The sequence below is a fragment of the Podarcis gaigeae genome (assembly GCF_964106915.1).
Source record: "Podarcis gaigeae genome assembly, chromosome: 13".
In the NCBI taxonomy this organism is placed as follows: Eukaryota; Metazoa; Chordata; class Lepidosauria; order Squamata; family Lacertidae; genus Podarcis; species Podarcis gaigeae.
This window is the reverse complement of record NC_139689.1, coordinates 42,027,544-42,045,525: the sequence shown is the minus strand read 5'-3', so window position 1 is coordinate 42,045,525 and position 17,982 is coordinate 42,027,544. Positions and strand designations below refer to the sequence as shown.

The 17,982-nt window shown below is 45.8% G+C and overlaps 1 protein-coding gene across 5 annotated transcripts in view; it reads left to right on the top strand.

The window, feature by feature from the left end:
- Nucleotides 1–17,982, top strand: part of SCN4A (sodium voltage-gated channel alpha subunit 4) — a 116,164-nt gene that overhangs the window by 52,674 nt on the left and 45,508 nt on the right. For all 5 annotated transcript variants that reach the window (XM_083708934.1, XM_083708935.1, XM_083708936.1 and 2 more), the window contains 4 exons: nucleotides 1,240–1,363; nucleotides 3,732–3,970; nucleotides 9,396–9,569; nucleotides 13,273–13,629. In XM_083708934.1, the coding sequence (XP_083565060.1) occupies nucleotides 1,240–1,363; nucleotides 3,732–3,970; nucleotides 9,396–9,569; nucleotides 13,273–13,629 (894 nt within the window). The remainder of the gene's footprint in view (nucleotides 1–1,239; nucleotides 1,364–3,731; nucleotides 3,971–9,395; nucleotides 9,570–13,272; nucleotides 13,630–17,982) is intronic.

Sequence of the window (17,982 nt, the reverse complement as noted above, 5' to 3'; positions counted from 1 at the left end):
AGGGCAAAACCATACAGTCCTCTAAGGGACTCAATGTGGGAAGCTCATTCCCTCCCCCTCCCTCCCTTGCTAGGGGATAAAGTCTCTCTTCGTTTGTTAATGACAGTGATGATGGTTCTTAATGCCACTGTTGACTGCTGTTCACTTTACATGGTTAAAATATTATTCTGATATACCGGTAGTTTATTAAATAGTTTAGTACAACATTTGATTCAGAATTCCCCCCCCCCCCTTGTTTTCCTCCTCTAAAAACTAGGTGTGTCTTATGGTCAGGTGCCTTTTATGGAGCGAAAAATACATTTTTTTTGGGGTACCAGGTGGAAACATTCCTCTTCAACTTGGTCTTTGGCTGACTGATATTCTACAGGCTTTTAAATGTGTTTGTGGGAGGGGGGGTTATTATTTTGTTGTTTTTGCTTGAACTATTTATTTGTGCTTTTACATTGTATTTTTATCTCGTGAACCTCCCTGAGATCTTGTGGTGAAGGGCAATTATCATCATCCTCATTATCATTATCAACAGCAGCAGCAGCAGCAGCAGCAATATTGAGGAGCTTGGGGTGGGTGGGAATGAATTACAAGTTGAGTGTGAAAGGAGTATGGGAGAAGAAATTACAGGAGATGGGTGGAAAAACTCTGAGAGGCTATTTTATTTATTGTTTGGTTTTACCTTGTGGGCTTATAGCCGAATAAAGTATTATCTATCTATCTATCTGAGAGGCATGTAGGGTGGGAAGGGAAAATATGAAAGAAAAACGCTTCTGGATGATCACATTCTGCCCCAAAATGGGGGTGCTGTGCCATGATACGTCCAAAGTAAATGTGTGTACCTAGCTTGAGAAAAACTGAGCTATGTAACTCCTTGCCATTATTATTATTATTATTATTATTATTATTATTATTATTACCCCGCCCTCTCCAGCCAAGGCCGGGCTCAGGGCGGCTAACAAGCAATAATAAAAACAAGTTGAATGAATACAACTTAAAAACAAGATTAAATACAACATTAAACAAGGCAAACATGTGACAAGGAATTTATCAATTTCCAAAGATAGATTAGATATCCGTAGAAAGCTATCCCAGTAATTGCCCATTGATTTTGCCAAGCTCTGACACTACGTTCCACCAATTTTGTGAGTGGCTTGTGGGCCTCCGTCATTTTCTGCTGTCGCAGGTGGGCCCTGGAGATAGAAGGTGTGAGATACCCTGCGCTAAATCATCCTTGTTTCCCTGTTGCAGTCAGATACAGCGGAGGAGCATGAGAAGTCTGACCACAACCATCTCCAAGTAGGAAACCAAGAAGGGACAGGCTTGAATAAACGAGCAGAGAGTGCCCTCAGCATTGTCTCCAACACACTGGAAGGTAAATTCCTCCACGACTTTGGGTAGAGCTGGATTGTTTCTGGCATTAGGAAAAACAACGACAAAGACCATTGCCTATTATAATGTTTATCATTTTTAATATTGTGAATTGTTGTGAACTAAGCGAGAACAGGGATCGCATAAGCCGTTAAATAAATACAAATCACTGTATTTTTCCTTAAAAAAAATATTTTTATTGGTTTTTAACATACAAAATTATAAAACATACCACACAATTTATCACAAATACATTCTTATTGGACTTCCATCAGCACCTCTGACAATGCTCCGTCTTAATCACTTCTTACGCATTTCCTAACTTAATATTGCCTTTATATTCTTAACATATCACGTCTCCTTCTCTATTTTTGAAATATTTCTAATATTATTCCTCATAGAACTTCTTGCAAACCTACAAACGTCGTCTGGTCATCACAAATACTTTTCAAATAATCCGTAAATTTACTCCATTCCTCGGTAAACTTCTGGTCCTGCCGGTTTTGGATCCTTCCTGTTAGTTTATCAAGTTCCGCATAGTCCATTAATTTCATCCTCCATTCTTCCATCGTCGGTAATTCTTCTTGCTTCCATTTTTGGGCCAATAGTATTCTTGCTGCTGTTACTGCATATAGAAAAAGCTTACATACCTTTCTATTTATATCATTTCCAACAATACCCAAGAGAAATGCTTCTGGTTTCTTTATAAATATATATTTCAACATTTTTTTCCAACTCATTATATATCATCTCTCAGAAGCATTTCACCTTTTTACATTCCCACCACATGTGATAAAATGTTCCCTCTTTTTTGTAAATTACCGTATTTTTCCATGTATAAGACTAGGTTTTTCCCCTAAAAATAATGTCAAAAATTTGGGGGCGTCTTATATACGTATACATCTCCCTCCCCCTTTTTCTTAAATCAGAGTCCCTCAAAATAGGGGGTGTCTTATACATGGGGGCGGAAAAAGACAGTAACTTGGCAGTAGACTGTTGTTTTAGTCAGAAGCCCAAGGAATAAGAGAGATGCTGTTCTAGTTCTGAAAACTCCAGATGCCTTTGGTGGTTCGAAAAAGGTGACCGTACCCTGGGAAGGGTACATGTCTTTTCCAGTAGTGTAGGACACCTTCCAAGATGTGTTTCCTTCTGTCATGTACATAGCATGCAGACTTGATCATGAGTGACAGGGTCCTTAATGGTGTTGGCCCCATTGCCCTTTCCCCTGTCTCCCAGAAACAGTACTTCTGTCTTGGAGAGGGTTTTCTTCCGTACCGTAAGAGCAGAGGTAGACATCTGTGGCTTTGCACCTTAGGCCACATTCCAAAGGTAAGAGGCGCATCCACTAAGCTGCACAACTTTGCCTCTACCCCAGCCAAAGAGACTGAAAAGGGTTCCCTGCCTCTGGGTGAAATTTTGGTCTCAAATTTAAGCAGGAGGCTGCAATCCAACCCTGACGGGCAATGGTGGAGCTTGAATGCAGCCACCCATTCAAAAATGCCCCTTTGATGTGCTAGCTCCCAGATTGGCACAGCCTAGAGGTCCACCTTGAGCCCATTGCTGCCATCTGAGCGCAGGAGGGGCAGCTCAGGATCCAGCAGATCCAATTCTGGACAGTCCCAGCAACTTCCTGCCCCTGAAATGCCCCATTTTGGGGGGCTTCCGCTGGCTACTGCTCTTTGGGATGCACCTTGCAGTGGAGCTTGGCTGGCCAGAGGAACACGACCACGCCATCCTAACCCCCTTGGGCATGGTGGATGAGGGGTTTTGATTGTTCTGCCCATTGATTTGTCTCACTGATTTATTGGCTGAAGTTGGACATCTTGGTAAGTACAGTTGTACCTTGGAAGTCGAACGGAATCCATTCTGGAAGTCTGTTTGACTTCCAGAATGTTCGGGAACCAAAGCGCAGCTTCCGATTGGCTGCAGAAAGCTCCTGCAGCCAATCAGAACCCACAGAACCCACATCGGACGTTCGGGTTCCAAAGAACATTCACAAACCGGAACACTCGCTTCTGGGTTTGTGGCGTCCGGGAGCCAAAACGTTTGACTCGCAAGGCGTTCGGCTTCAGAGGTATGACTGTATTGACTTTGACGTAGTGGGGAAAAATGATCGTGTGCCAGAGGTCCTTGTGTTGTTGTTTTTTAATTTCAAATTTATTAAGAATATTACAATAAGTTAGAATGAAAAGGAAAGAAAAAGAATACATAAAATGTTTTTAAAAGGCAGAGGAAAACAACAATAACATTATGACAATAAAATATAATTAAGATTACGTATATGTAAATGAAGTAACTTATTATTTCCCTCAAATATACACGGTTCGCTATGGTTTCAATCAATATGTTCCTTGTTGATTTTTTGCTTTCAGAACTGGAAGAGGCGCACCAGAAATGTCCGCCGTGGTGGTACAAGTTTGCCCACGCGGTCCTCGTGTGGAATTGCTGCCCGCTCTGGGTGAAGATGAAGAACATAATCAAGCTCATTGTCATGGACCCCTTTGTTGATCTGGGGATCACCATCTGCATTGTCCTCAACACCATCTTCATGGCCATGGAACACTACCCGATGACAGACGCATTCAACAATGTTTTGAATGTGGGGAACCTGGTAGGAGAACCACATTCCCTCTGTTCTTTTTTAAAAATATATAATTTTATTGTTTTCTGTTTTACCATTTAGAATACTCATTTTACATCCTTAAGACATCAATGACTTCCCTTCTGCTCCTCTTTCCATGGTTCATTTTACATATCATAACTCCCTGCCTATTTTACAAAAACTATACCATTCAGTATTCCATTATCGCATCCATCAAAACTTGTTCAAAGTGGTGCCCCGCTAGATGAATGCCGCGCAAGACGAAAAACCCGCTAGACGAAAGGGTTTTCCGTTTTTCGATGCGCTTCCGTTTTTCGATAGGTACTGCTCCGGCGGCAATTTCCCTATGGGCTTGCTTCGCAAGACGAAAACGTCTTGCAATTTTTTTCGCTCCCCCCCCCTTTTCTAAGCCGCTAATAGCCTTTTAGCCACTAAGCCGCTAAGCCTTTAATAGCCGCTAAGCCGCTAAACCGCTAATAGCGCTAAGCCGCTAATAGGGTTGCTTCGCAAGACGAGAAAACCGCTAGACGAAGAGACTCGCGGAACGGATTATTTTCGTCTTGCGAGGCACCACTGTACACTGTTGAATTTATCTTAATGCTGCCGGTGTTTTCAACAGTACACAATTATTTCCCATATATTCAGTAAACATTTTCCACTCTTCTTTAAACGTACGTTCTCCTTGTTCTCTTGTTCTATGTGTTAAGTCTTCAAGTTGTGCATATTCTGTCAGCTTAAGTTGCCATTCTTCTTTGGTTGGGACCTCGCTCATTTTCCATTTTTGGGCTAACAAAACACGGGCCGCAGTAGTGGCATACATAAATAGCCTTTTTTGACACCTTGGAATTTCAGTCTGAATTAACCCCAACAGAAAGGACTCTGGGTTTTTTGGGGGAGAAAGCGGGTGGTGCTGTGGTCTAAACCACAGAGCCTAGGGCTTGCCAATCAGAAGGTCGGCGGTTTGAATCCCTGTGACGGGGTGAGCTCCCGTGGCTCGGTCCCTGCTCCTGCCAACCTAGCAGTTCAAAAGCACGCGAGTGCAAGTAGATAAATAGGTACTGCTCCGGCGGGAAGGTAAATGCCGTTTCCGTGCGCTCTGGTTTCCGTCACGGTGTCCCGTTGTGCCAGAAGCGGTTTAGTCCTGCTAGCCACATGACCCAGAAAGCTGCCAATATATAGGTACCGCTCCAGCGGGAAGGTAAACGGTGTTTCCGTGCGCTGCTCTGGTTTGCCAGAAGCGGCTTAGTCATGCTGGCCACGTGACCCGGAAGCTGTACGCCGGCTCCCTCAGCCAATAAAGCAAGATGAGCACCGCAACCCCAGAGTCGTCCGCAACTGGACCTAACTGTCAGGGGTCCCTTTACCTTTATACTTTTTTTCATTCATTATGGAACATTTCCCAATCACAAGCCCTCTGTTCTTCATTCTGTGACTTGATGCCAGCTAGCTTCGGTAGATGACCCTGATGCACTGTGGCTTGAGAGAGGGACAGGGTCCAAATGAGGGTCCTTGCTGCCCTACTCATAATTTGACAACTTACATCATGTCGTTTTTGCCCAGCAATTATTTCCCCTGAAGCTCAACAAATCCAACTTTTTTCAGTCCACAAAGTTTTAATTGGGCTGAGCTAAAGGTGCCACTCTGTACCATTTCTGGGTAGTTAAATGAAGGGGGCATTTTACAGGGGTAGGCCTGTTCCTCCCCCTCACCCAAGCCCAATAAGTAATGCAACAAGATGACAGTGTTTCTGTTACGGTGGCCATCAAATGGTCTCTCCCAATTCATTGAAATTAGCTGCTGAATTTTGGAGCCCGCTCCCTCCTGGCTGAAATTTGAACTGAAACTTCCTTGTTGAGAACCGTCATCTGTCTGTTTTATCCCCAGTATAAAGAATAAAAATAAATATTGAAACATTCAATATGTTAACACAGGGGTAGGGAGCCTATGGACCTCCAAATATTTGTTGGACTACAATTCCCATCATCCCTGACCATTGGCAATGTTGGTTGGGTTTAATAGAATCTGGAGGGCAGCAGGTTCCCATCCCTGCATTAACAGCACAGTTCTACTCAGAAGTCAGTCCCACTGAGTTCTCACTGAGTTCTTAACCAGTGTGGTGTAGTGGTTAAGAGCGATAAACTCGTAATCTGGTGAACCGGGTTCGCTTCCCACTCCCCCACATGCAGCTGCTGGGTGACCTTGGGCCAGTCACACTTCTCTGAAGTCTCTCAGCCCCACTCACCTCACAGAGTGTTTGTTGTGGGGGAGGAAGGGAAAGGAGAATGTGAGCCGCTTTGAGACTCCTTCGGGTAGTGATAAAGCAGAATATCAAATCCAAACTCCTCTTCTTCTTCTTCTTAACTGCCAGGTATAGCATTGTGCCCTTAGTAACTTCAGACTGGTTAATATTTAGGTGCTTCCTGTTTTGCACTAAAGTCCTCTGATAACTCTCGGCATACAATCCCCCACTGTGATTCTAGAGCTGGGCCTGCAGCCAGCTTCTAACAGCTCGTAGGAAACACAGTGGGCATGTTTTGTCCTATTAATCCCCTTGTATTTCCTTGACGAAACCCAACCCCAGGCAAGCGTGCTGGTTTCTGGGGCATTTGCCAGGTCCCAGATAGGCTGCCAAGTTATTAATGCTCTGCCAACACTGGAAGGTAGAATCCAGACACAATAATCTTGATATTATTAACGCAGTGCCATTGCTGCACATGACAGGTCATCGGGTAGCGCAAGCAAAAGCCACGTCCCTAACATGAGTGTTAAAAAAGACAACAATGGACAGAAGGGGAAAAGAAGAAAGACTTATGCAAGGAGGTTGAGGGCTCATTCACACCTAGACAGCATGGGTCCAAGCGATTTCCCGCTTGTCCCGTGAGGTTTTGCCCTTCCCCTGCCACGTTCCCCTGGAAAACCTGCTCTTTAGTGCTAAATTGGAACAAATGGCCACCTGCGGAAAATCCACACGCTGTCTGTTGCAATTCAGCGCTAAACCGCAGGTTTCCCAAGGGAAAGCGTTGGGCAAACAAAAATATGGATGGGATGAATATGCACAGATGCAGTTGTATATATATTTTGGGTAAGCCTCTGTAGGGTATGAGAACTAATGGGATTAGGATGAAAGCGTCTCGGAAAAAATAGTGATGAATTAGCAGAATCAAGGAAGCTATTGTGGAATTAACAAAGAGGCACTCTGACACCATGTGGAGTTAGCAGGGAGCCTGCCCTGTTGGGATGAAAGCGAAAGCTAGTCGGTTTAGGTCCTTGCCCAATTACCACCTCATCTCCTTGGTGTTTGTGCAACTAATACCCACATCAATAAAGCACAAAGAAATTCAAAGTCTTGTCCAAGCGAGGGGAATAAAGAGGAACACAAACTCTGGCAAAAGGAATATGTTAGCTGGCAATAAAAGAGGCAAGAATGTAATTCGAGAAACACCTTTGCTAAAAGGTTTAGGACAAGCAACAACAACAAAATATTTAAATATTGTCGGTAGCAGTTCCCTGGAAATTGTCGGCAAAAATAGCAGAAGGCATGCTAAAGGAAGTGAGGGGAAGTGTAAAGAGGCTGAATTAATTCTCTGCTTCTGCTTCAATCTGTGGGAAACGTGGAGCAATTATCTGAGCCTCTCAGGGTCATCTATCATTGGCTCCATAGCCCTACATTCATTGGACAGAAATTGCGGAAAGGAACGTATTCGTAGCAGCAAACATATAGCCTCGTGTTCCCTCCGTCATTCTTCACGCAAGGGAGGGTATTTCTTCGTCTTTTTTGAAAGAACAAACACTACTCTAACACAGTTGAATATGATAAATGCTGTAACCAAATACTGGGAGAAATATAATGTGAATTGCTTGTTGACACACACAGAGTGCTTGCTTCCCTCACCTCACCCTTATTGAGTGCTAGCTTATACACTGCTACCTCAGAGGTCGAACGGAATGCGTTCCGGAAGTCCGTTCAAGTTCTAAAACATTCAGAAACCAAGGCGCAGCTTCCAATTGGCTGCAGGAAGTTTCAAAGAATGCTCAAAAACCAGAACAATCACTTCTGTTTTTTGATTGGGAACCGAAACGTTCGACTCCCAAGGCGTTTGAAAACCAAGGTACGGCTGTACTCATGACCTGAGCTCAGGGTTGGGTGGCCCTGACATCACTCACCCCAGGTTGCCAGCAGGATCGAAGATCCCAAAGGCACTGCCCAGCATGTGGGCTGCTTGGGTCTTGATCAGACTTCTTGCCATACCAAGCCCTCTCGTCTTCCACAAGCCTCAAAGTTGTGGCCTAGTTTAACCCCCTCTTAAAAAAAAAAAATTATTCAAAATTATAACAAAACATATTATCCAGAAACATATCATCCTTATTTCCCCCCCCCCCATTTGTCCGCCCCTCCCCCCACCCTCCCACACAAAACCCACCCACCCCCACCTCCCGGCTTCCCTCAGTTCCAGTCTTTGATTTCTCTGAGAATGCTGTTTTCTGCATGTTACAAAGTTGTATACCGTATTTTTCGATTTATAGGATGCACTTTCCCCCTCCAAAAATTAAGGGGAAATGTGTGTGTATCCTATGGAGCGGATGCAGGCTCCTTGGCTTCAGCGATAGCAACGTGAAGCCTCCGAAGTGCAGAGGGAGAACTGCTCTCCGAAGGCTTGCGGATAGCCACCTGAAGCCCAAAGCCCCTGGAGCGCAGCGCAAACTCCCGCTGTGCTTCGGGGGCTTTGGGCAGCTATCCGCAAGTCTTCGGAGCGCAGCAGGAGTTCCTGCTGCACTCCAAAGGCTTGCAGATAGCCGTCTGAAGCCTGGAGAGCGAGAGGGGTAGGTGCACACCGATCCCCGTTGCTCTCCAGGCTTTGCTTCGCGGGAGAGGCGCTGCACAGTTTTACCTCTCTGCGCAGAGCCCCTTCAGCGAAGCGGGAGGAGAAATGGAAGGGGCTCCGTTTCTCCTGCCGCTTCGCTGAAGGGGCGCTGAGCAGAGAGGGGGAGGATTCCCCCCCCCCCTGTTCTCCCCCTCCTATGGTCCAGTGCTTCCTATAGAGTGAAAAATACGGTAGATCCTCAAACTATTTAGCTGATTATTATCAATAAAAAGTTTGTGAATGTTTATTCAAAGCCATCCGAGGAGTCCAGTTCGCTTTGTTGCATCTTCGAATACTTTGTAAAGGGTTCCCATTCATCTTTAAAGTCACAGTTATCCTTGTCCCGTAGCTTATATGTCAGTTTTGCCAGTTCAGTCCATCAAATTTTCTTGCCGTGATTCTTTAGTTGGGGTTTCTTCAGTCTTCCATCCTTGTGCTATTAGAACTCTCGCGGCCGTTGTCGCATACATGAAGACTGTCTGGCTTTCTTTTCTCCTCTGCCCCTTGTCTGTGGAGCAGCCAACTTCGCCCACCTCTCACCGTGTCTTCTTTCTCACGGCACTTCCTCGCAGGTCTTCACGGGGATATTCACTGCAGAGATGGTGCTGAAGCTGATTGCGCTGGACCCCTACGATTACTTCCAGGTTGGATGGAACATCTTTGACAGCATCATTGTCACTCTCAGCTTGGTTGAGCTCGGCCTCGCCAACGTCCAGGGCCTGTCTGTGCTACGCTCTTTCCGTCTGGTAGGTGACTTTGTTATGTCATCCTGTGTCCCTGCGGCTTCTTTCTGAAGCAGGGCCAATATTTTCCTCCCACCCCGGGCAGAGCGGGGGCGAGGCGTCCCTGTGCTATTTTGGAAGGTGCCACAAGCCAGCTCGCCAGCGCTTGCGCAGAAAACTGACCAGTCCCAGAGGCAGCCTCACAGCCTGAAACGTCTGTGCTGAGCATAGCTGTCAACTTACAGATTTGAAAATAAGGGACCAGCAGCCTCGAAAATAAGGGATCAGCCGCCAAAATAAGGGATTTTCAGGGCACAGGTATGTTCGACTTTTGAGCCCCTCCGAGCCAGAGGCAGAAAGCCAGCAGCCAAACGAAGCCTCAAGCGGTGGTTCCCAAAGCGCAGCAACCCAGCAAAGGGGATGCAGCAAGGAAAACCACCGTCACCTCTCTTGAGCAAAGCACTGAGCAAAGGCGAGTCCCCAGGCAACGTGGCCGATTTGATTGGCACAAGGCATGCAAGCTCCACCCCCCATTCGTTCTTAGACTCCTTATTGGGTGAGCAACGCAGCCAAGCAACACAGTTGGAGCCTCCCTCCTCCCTGGCCAGCAGGGAGGGAGGGAGGGAGAGGAGCTGCTTCCTTTGAAACCCGGGAAATTTAAGGGACATCATCAATAAGGGACAGCAGCGGGACACAGTACTGGGATAAGGGAATTTCCCGCCAAATAAGGGACGGTTGACAGCTATGGTGCTCAGTGCCTGTTGATTTGTTCCTGGTCTGGTTGCCTAATCCACCTTTAAGGTAGAGCAGGCTTCCTCAACTTCTGCCCTCCAGATGATTTGAGACTACAGTTCCCATCATCCCTTGCTGCTGGTCCTGGTAGCTAGGGATCATGGGAGTTGTAGGCCAAAAACATCTGGAGGGCCGAGGTTGAGGAAGCCTAGAACAACTCTACCAAGACACTGGTGATGTTGGCAAGGAAGCATGTGCGATTGCAGCCACCAGGGCTAGTTAGTCTACTATTTGCTGTGCAAATCTGGCCTTGCAAGAATATCAACTGTATTTTGTTCAAATAATAGCCAGTTTCTAACCCTTTGGGTTTTATAAGCATGGGTGTGTGTGTGTGTGTGGGTGTGTGTGCATACCCTCCAACATTTCTCCAATGAAAATAGGGACGCCCTATTCAGTAACAATAGCAGCAGCAGCAGCAACATTACAATAATATTACTATTTTTTATTATTTTATAATTGTTATAAAATTTTCTGTTTTAGTATTTTGAATGCTCATTTAAACATCCTTAAAATATCAGTGACTTCTTCTCTTTCCACGGTTCATTTTGCATATCATAAATCCCTGCGTATTTTACATAGACTAAACCATTCAGTATTCTGTTATTACATCCATCAAAACTTATTTACACTGTTGAATTTATCTTAATGCTGCCAACGTTTTCAAGTGTACACAATTTACCCCCATATATTCAATAAACATTTTCCAATCTTCTCTAAATGTATGTTCTTCTTGTTCTCTTATTCTATATGCTAAGTCTGCAAGCTGCGCATATTCCACCCAGTCAGATGGGAGGGTTTAAATAGTAATATTATATGGGTTGTCCCAGCCTCTCTGGGCGGCTTCCAACAGATATAAAAATAACATTAAACATTTTTAAAAATCCCCCTAGAGGGCTGCCTTCAGATGGCTTGGGTGTTGGATAACTCTATACCCTCCAACATTTCTCTGATAGAGACAATCTGTCACACCCTCCAACATTTCTCCAATGAAGATAGGGATGTCGTAAGGAAAAGCGGGATATTCCAGGATCAAATCAGAAACCGGGATGGCTACTGTAAATCCAGGAGAGTCCCTGGAAAATAGGGAAACTTGGAGGGTATAGAACTATTGCTTGACATCCCACAACCCCAGTGTTAGAAACTGAGATATGAAAGCTAGGATCTAAATGGCCCCTTAAACCTAGGTTATGGGTGCAACAACGGAATACCTAGGTGCGCTTCTTTAATAACAAGAATACAAAGCTGAAATTGAATGAACTGCAGCTAAAATATTGTGTTCATTTTTACATGGTCTAGTCCATGGATGTCCAACAGGTAGATCGTGATCTACTGGTAGATCACAGGGGATCCATGGTAGATCACAGTAGATCACACACACCCCCGATTCAAAAAAACAACAACTTTGGTATATCTCTCAGTTGTTTTTTATAGTGGGAGTAGATCTCAGTCTCTTGAAAGCTGAATAGGCCTGTTCTTCCCCAGCCCAGCCCCCTAATATTCTTAAGAGGGTCTCTTCTCCATACTTCAGAGAATAGCTGGAAGTGGGGAGGCAGGAAAAAGTCCTCCTTTCTTTCCACTCTGCAGTTTTAATCTGAAATCTTAGGCACGGTTCTGCGCCCACAGTTCAGAAACTGCTCACGCAAATGAAATTCCCTGTCACAAAATGCGCCTTGAACAATGGGAATTCCAAACACTGCGCAACCCCCATGGGCCATTTTGCAGATGCGCAAGTCTGCCTACCTGTCAATCAACTGATGTCAGGTGACGTCAAGTGAAGCGTTTGCATGGTTTGAAATCAGACCGAAGGGGTAAAGTCGCAGGACTTGGCAGCTGCCAAGAATCAGCTGATCAGACGTGGCAGCAAACTCTACTTCTTTTGCCCATGAAGCTTGGGATCAAGCCACAGAACCAGCAGTGGGTGGAGCCAGAGGCCAGAGTGGGTGGAGCCAGAGCCAACAGGCCTCCCACCTTAGCTATAAAGAGGAGTACAGTGGTACCTCGGGTTACATACGCTTCAGGTTACAGCCTCCGCTAACCCAGAAGTAGTACCTCAGGTTAAGAACTTTGCTTCAGGATGAGAACAGAAACCGTGCTCTGGCGGCGCGGCAGCAGCGGGAGGCCCCATTAGCTAAAGTGCTGCTTCAGATTAAGAACAGTTTCATTTTAAGAATGGACCTCCGGAACGAATTAAGTACTTAACTCGAGGTACCACTGTAGAAATGTTACGTCTGCTAGGTGAGGTTCAAGTATCTATAGACACACAAGACTGTGGCTGAACCACTCCAACTCCGGAGGGTGGGCACAGGCTTTCAGTACAAGAACTTGCAGATGATCAGCTCTAGATCTCCGTTAGCTAAATACAGTGGTACCTTGGGTTAAGTACTTAATTCATTCCGGAGGTCTGTTCTTAACCTGAAACTGTTCTTAACCTGAAGCACCACTTTAGCTAATGAGGCCTCCCACTGCCGCTGCACTGCTGCCACACAATTTCTGTTCTCATCCTGAAGCAAAGTTCTTAACCCAAGGTACTATTTCTGGGTTAGCGGAGGTTGTAACCTGAAGCGTCTGTAACCTGAAGCGTATGTAACTCGAGGTACCACTGTATGTCCTAAGCAATAAGGCAAGGATTGGGAAACTGTGGCCCTCTAGATGTTGTTGGGCGGCAGCTCCCATCGTCTATAGCAGCCTTTCTCAACCTGTGGGTCCCCAGATGTTGTTCAACTACAACTCCCATCACCCCTAGCTAGCAAGGCCAGAGCTCAGGGATGATGGGCGTTGTAGTCCAACAACATCCGGGGACTCACAGGTTGGGAACCACTGAACTATGGTCATTGATGGGGCCGATGGGAGTTGGAGTCCCCAACATTTGGGGGTCCACAGGTCCCCCATTCCTGAGATTTCCAGGGGCTAAGCAGGATTCCTCTTGCTTCCGCAGATGAGAGTGTTCAAGCTCGCCAAATCCTGGCCAACGCTCAACATGCTGATCAAGATCATTGGCAACTCGGTGGGTGCCCTGGGCAACCTCACCCTCGTGCTGGCCATCATCGTTTTCATCTTCGCCGTGGTGGGGATGCAGTTGTTTGGGAAGAGCTACACCGAGTGCGTCTGCAAGATCAGCAGCGACTGCACGCTGCCACGCTGGCACATGCACGACTTCTTCCACTCCTTCCTGATCGTCTTCCGCATCCTCTGCGGGGAGTGGATTGAGACCATGTGGGACTGCATGGAAGTGGCGGGGCAAACCTTGTGCCTCATTGTCTTCATGATGGTCATGGTCATTGGGAACCTGGTGGTGAGTAGTAACTAGGAAATAATAATGATACGATAATCTTGATTGTCATTGTTCCATGCAGAACAACGAAATTGAAGACATTCAAAAACCAACAAGCCTGCTATCCCAGCCATCCCAACCTGGCTAGCCCCCTAAAAGCTCTGATACCCCATTTTTAAATACAATATACTCCCATAGAGACTCCTTAAAGTAAAGGTAAAGGTACCCCGACCATTAGGTCCAGTCGTGGCCGACTCTGGGGTTGCGGTGCTCATCTCGCTTTATTGGCCGAGGGAGCCAGCGTACAGCTTCCGGGTCATGTGGCCAGCATGACTAAGCCGCTTCTGGCGAACCAGAGCAGCGCACAGAAACGCCGTTTACCTTCCCGCCGGAGTGGTACCTATTTATCTACTTGCATTTTGAGATGCTTTTGAACTGCTAGGTTGGCAGGAGCAGGGACTGATCAACGGGAGCTCACCCTGTTGCGGGGATTTGAACCACCGATCTTCTGATTGGCAAGTCCTAGGCTCTGTGGTTTAACCCACAGCGCCACCCACGTCCCAGAGACTCCTTACACTGTGTTTAAAACCAAAATCGCATTTGGATAGAAACTGTTTCTTAGGCGGCTAGTCCTCGCCTTTATAACCCTGTACCTTCTTCCAGAAGGCAGAAGCTGAAAGAGATCATTTCCGGGGTGCGCACTCTCCTGCGCTATCTCTGCAGCTTTCTTATGGCACCTAGAAGCATAGATTTGATCCAAGGTGGGAAGAGCGCACCCAATTATTCTCTCCGCAGTTTTTACAACCCTGGACAGCATTGTTTTTCCCCTGGCCATGCAGCTTCCAAACCACACACACAGACCATAAGTTAATACACCCTTAACAGTACAATGGTAAAATGCCATCAAAAGGTCCTTTGCGAGGGCCCAAGTGTTTGGGGGACCTGCACGATCAAACAGGCACTTCTCACTGCAAATCAAATCTTTCCATTTGAGAGGTCCCCAATGCCACATAAACAGGGAGTACACAAGAAAGATGGCCCGGGATGAGTGCAAAGCGATTCCGCTTGCCTGCGCCATGATCCTGCCATCCAGCTGGAATGAGAAGGGCTCTGTGTCACTCTTGGCTTTGCTTGGCATTTTTTTCATGGCCTTTCAGCCCTTTCCGAAACCATGCCAGCTTTCCAGAAAAGCCTACATTTCTTTTTTTATAGATATAAATCTTTTTTATAAGTTTTACACTGCAAATTTAAATTCAAACATTAAACATCAACATCAACATCATTTAGGATTCCCTGAAACTTTTGACTCCCTTCCGCCGTTCCACGGTTACCATTTTCAATCTCTTTCAACTGCTTCACTTATTTTTTCCGTTTTTCTTAAATAATACATTTTTACCTTAATTTTTTGTACTTTACAAGCTTTACTCAAATCCTGCCAAAGTTTTTAGTTGTTTACAGTGTTCTCTTAATTACATTGTGAATTTCCCCCATTCCTTCTTAATGTTCTTCTCTTCCTGGTTTCTGATTTTCCCTGTCATTTTCACCATTTCGGCATAGTCCATCATCTTCATCAACTATTCATCTCTGGTCAGGACTTTATCTTCTTTCCATCTCTGGGCCAGTGTATCCATGCTGCTGTCGTTGCATACATAAATGATCATTTCTGCTCCTTTGGTATCTCTGCACCTAAAATTCCTAATAAAAAAGCCTCTGGTTTTTCCACAAACATTATTTTAAACATTTCTTTCAACTCATTGTACAGTGGTACCTCAGGTTAAGTACTTAATTCGTTCCGGAGGTCCGTATTTAACCTGATACTGTTCTTAACCTGAAGCACCACTTTAGCTAATGGGGTCTCCTGCTGCCGCCGTGCCGCCAGAGCACGATTTCTGTTCTCATCCTGAAGCAAAGTTCTTAACATGAAGCACTATTTCTGAGTTAGCGGAGTCTGTAACCTGAAGCGTATGTAACCTGAGGTACCACTGTATAGCATTTCCCAGAATGCTTTCGTTATCTTGCACGTCCACCACATGTGGCAGAATGTGCCTTCCTTCACCTTACATTTCCAATATACATTTGAAGCCGTTCTATACATCTTTGCTAATTTTATAGGTGTGAAATACCACCGATACATCATTTTCATATAGTTCTCCTTCAGCGAAATGCCTACAGTTCTTAATCTGTGTTTAGGACTTAGTCCTAGTGCAGAGGCAGATTTCGGAGAACGCGACTGGTTTGCCCACACTGGGTGCTGTGCTGAGAGGGTACCGCAATAATGACATAGAACGGAAGGTGAAAGGTTGGGCGGGGGGGGGGGGGGGACAGTACGCCAAATTTTAGTCTCATCCAAAGCACTGCTTAAATTTGAAAGCCCAAAGTCTGCTGCTGCCTGGTGTTAGTGAGAGAGTGTGGGGATGAGACCTGGCGGACCCGGCCACAAATTAAGCCCTTTTCGTCAAACCCCCTGTTATGTGCTGAGTTGAATAGGATCCAAAATGCAGCAGTCTGATTGGTCCTAGAACAATGCAGCAGTATGATTGGTCTGCAGGAGCCACCCAATCCAGCTCCAGATGGAAGTGAATCCACAACCTGATTGGCCCACAGGAGAATTCCAGAATTAGCCAATCACGTGCAGCCCATTGTGTAAATAATGTATATAAAGCAGATACTTTGGGGAAACTTTCATTCCTCCTCACCACTATGAGCTGAATAAAGAGCATGAAATCCACTCTCAACTCTGAGTATATTTCACCCTCCCTCTCCTTGACATGGGGCTTCATGATCAAGGAAGAATATGAGCTTAGACATAGACATCTAGACTAATATTCAAGCTGCTGCACTGCTTTCCGTCCTTTCGCTTCACAGGCCATTTCCTTCCTTTGCCCTTCAGTTGCCCTCATTTTATTTCATTCCAAGGCTAAGGCTGGGGAGAAATCCCAAACCCACCCGAAATGTGGAAGCTTTTGTCACCCGCCGGCCACTCGCTCTCTGAATTGAGGAGCTTTGAAGGTTTCAGGAATTCCTGGCGGCTGGGCCTCCAAGGACTGACAGCTTGCTTAGGGTCCCTTAATCTTGAAGGAATTTGCTGAGAAAGTGATATGGGCAGGGGAGCCTTTCACGGTCATTGAACGGGATGACCTGGGATGAAGGCTGCAGCTATAGGATATAATTAAAGGGAACACCTCTGGAAATTAAACCAGCGCAATACTAAATACTCCTTTGCCAGGAGTAATGTGTTTATCATTAACACTGGAAGTGTATACAGTCATACCTTGGAAGTCGTACCTTGGAAGCAGCTGTTCTGGTTTGCGAACTATTTTTGGAAGCCGACTGTCTGATGGGGCTTCCGTGGCTTCTGATTGGCTGCAATACACTGCTCCCTCAGGTTACATACGCTTCAGGTTACATACACTTCAAGTTACAGACTCCACTAACCCAGAAATAGTGCTTCAGGTTAAGAACTTTGCTTCAGGATAAGAACAGAAATCGTGCTCCGGGGGCGTGGCGGCAGCAGGAGTCCCCATTAGCTAAAGTGGTGCTTCAGGTTAAGAACAGTTTCAGGTTAAGTACGGACCTCCGGAACGAATTAAATACTTAACCCGAGGTACCACTGTAGCTTCCTGCAGCCAATCAGCAGCCGCGCTTTGGTCTCCGAACATTTTGGAAGTCGAATAAACTTCCAGAACGGATTCCCTTTGACTTCCAAGGTATGACTGTACTTTATTTTGACCTAACAAAGTCTTATAGAGCAAAATATACAATGGGAGGCTTAGTTTGATCAGAATCTTGTATACATTTCCAGAGTTAATGCTAAATACACTACTTCTGGTAAATGAGCTGCTAAATTTGTGTCCCGGGCTTTTCAGACTCATCTACCCATGTACTAAAAAAGTTAGGTCCAGTTGCAAATGTCTCTGGGGTTGTGGCGCTCATCTCGCTTTACTGGCCAAGGGAGCCGACGTTTGTCCACAGACAGTTTTTCTGGGTCATGTGGCCAGTATGACTAAGCCACTTCTGGTGAAACCAGAGCAGCGCACGGAAACGCCGTTTACCTTCCGGCCGGAGTGGTACCTATTTATCTACTTGCACTTTTTGGCGTGCTTTCGAACTGCTAGGTTGGCAGGAGCAGGAACTAAGCAACGGGAGCTCACACCATCACGGGGATTCGAACTGCCGACCTTCTGATCGGCAAGCCCAAGAGGCTCCGTGGTTTAGACCACAGCGCCACCTGCGTCTATATACTATCTGAAACCAAAGGGGCACATTGGTTGCCAGATGTGATCCCCTCCCCCCATCTCTCCTATGCCACTAATGGAACCTTTAAGCAGTTTACATACATACCAGAAAGACCAACAGGCAAGGGAAAAGCCCATG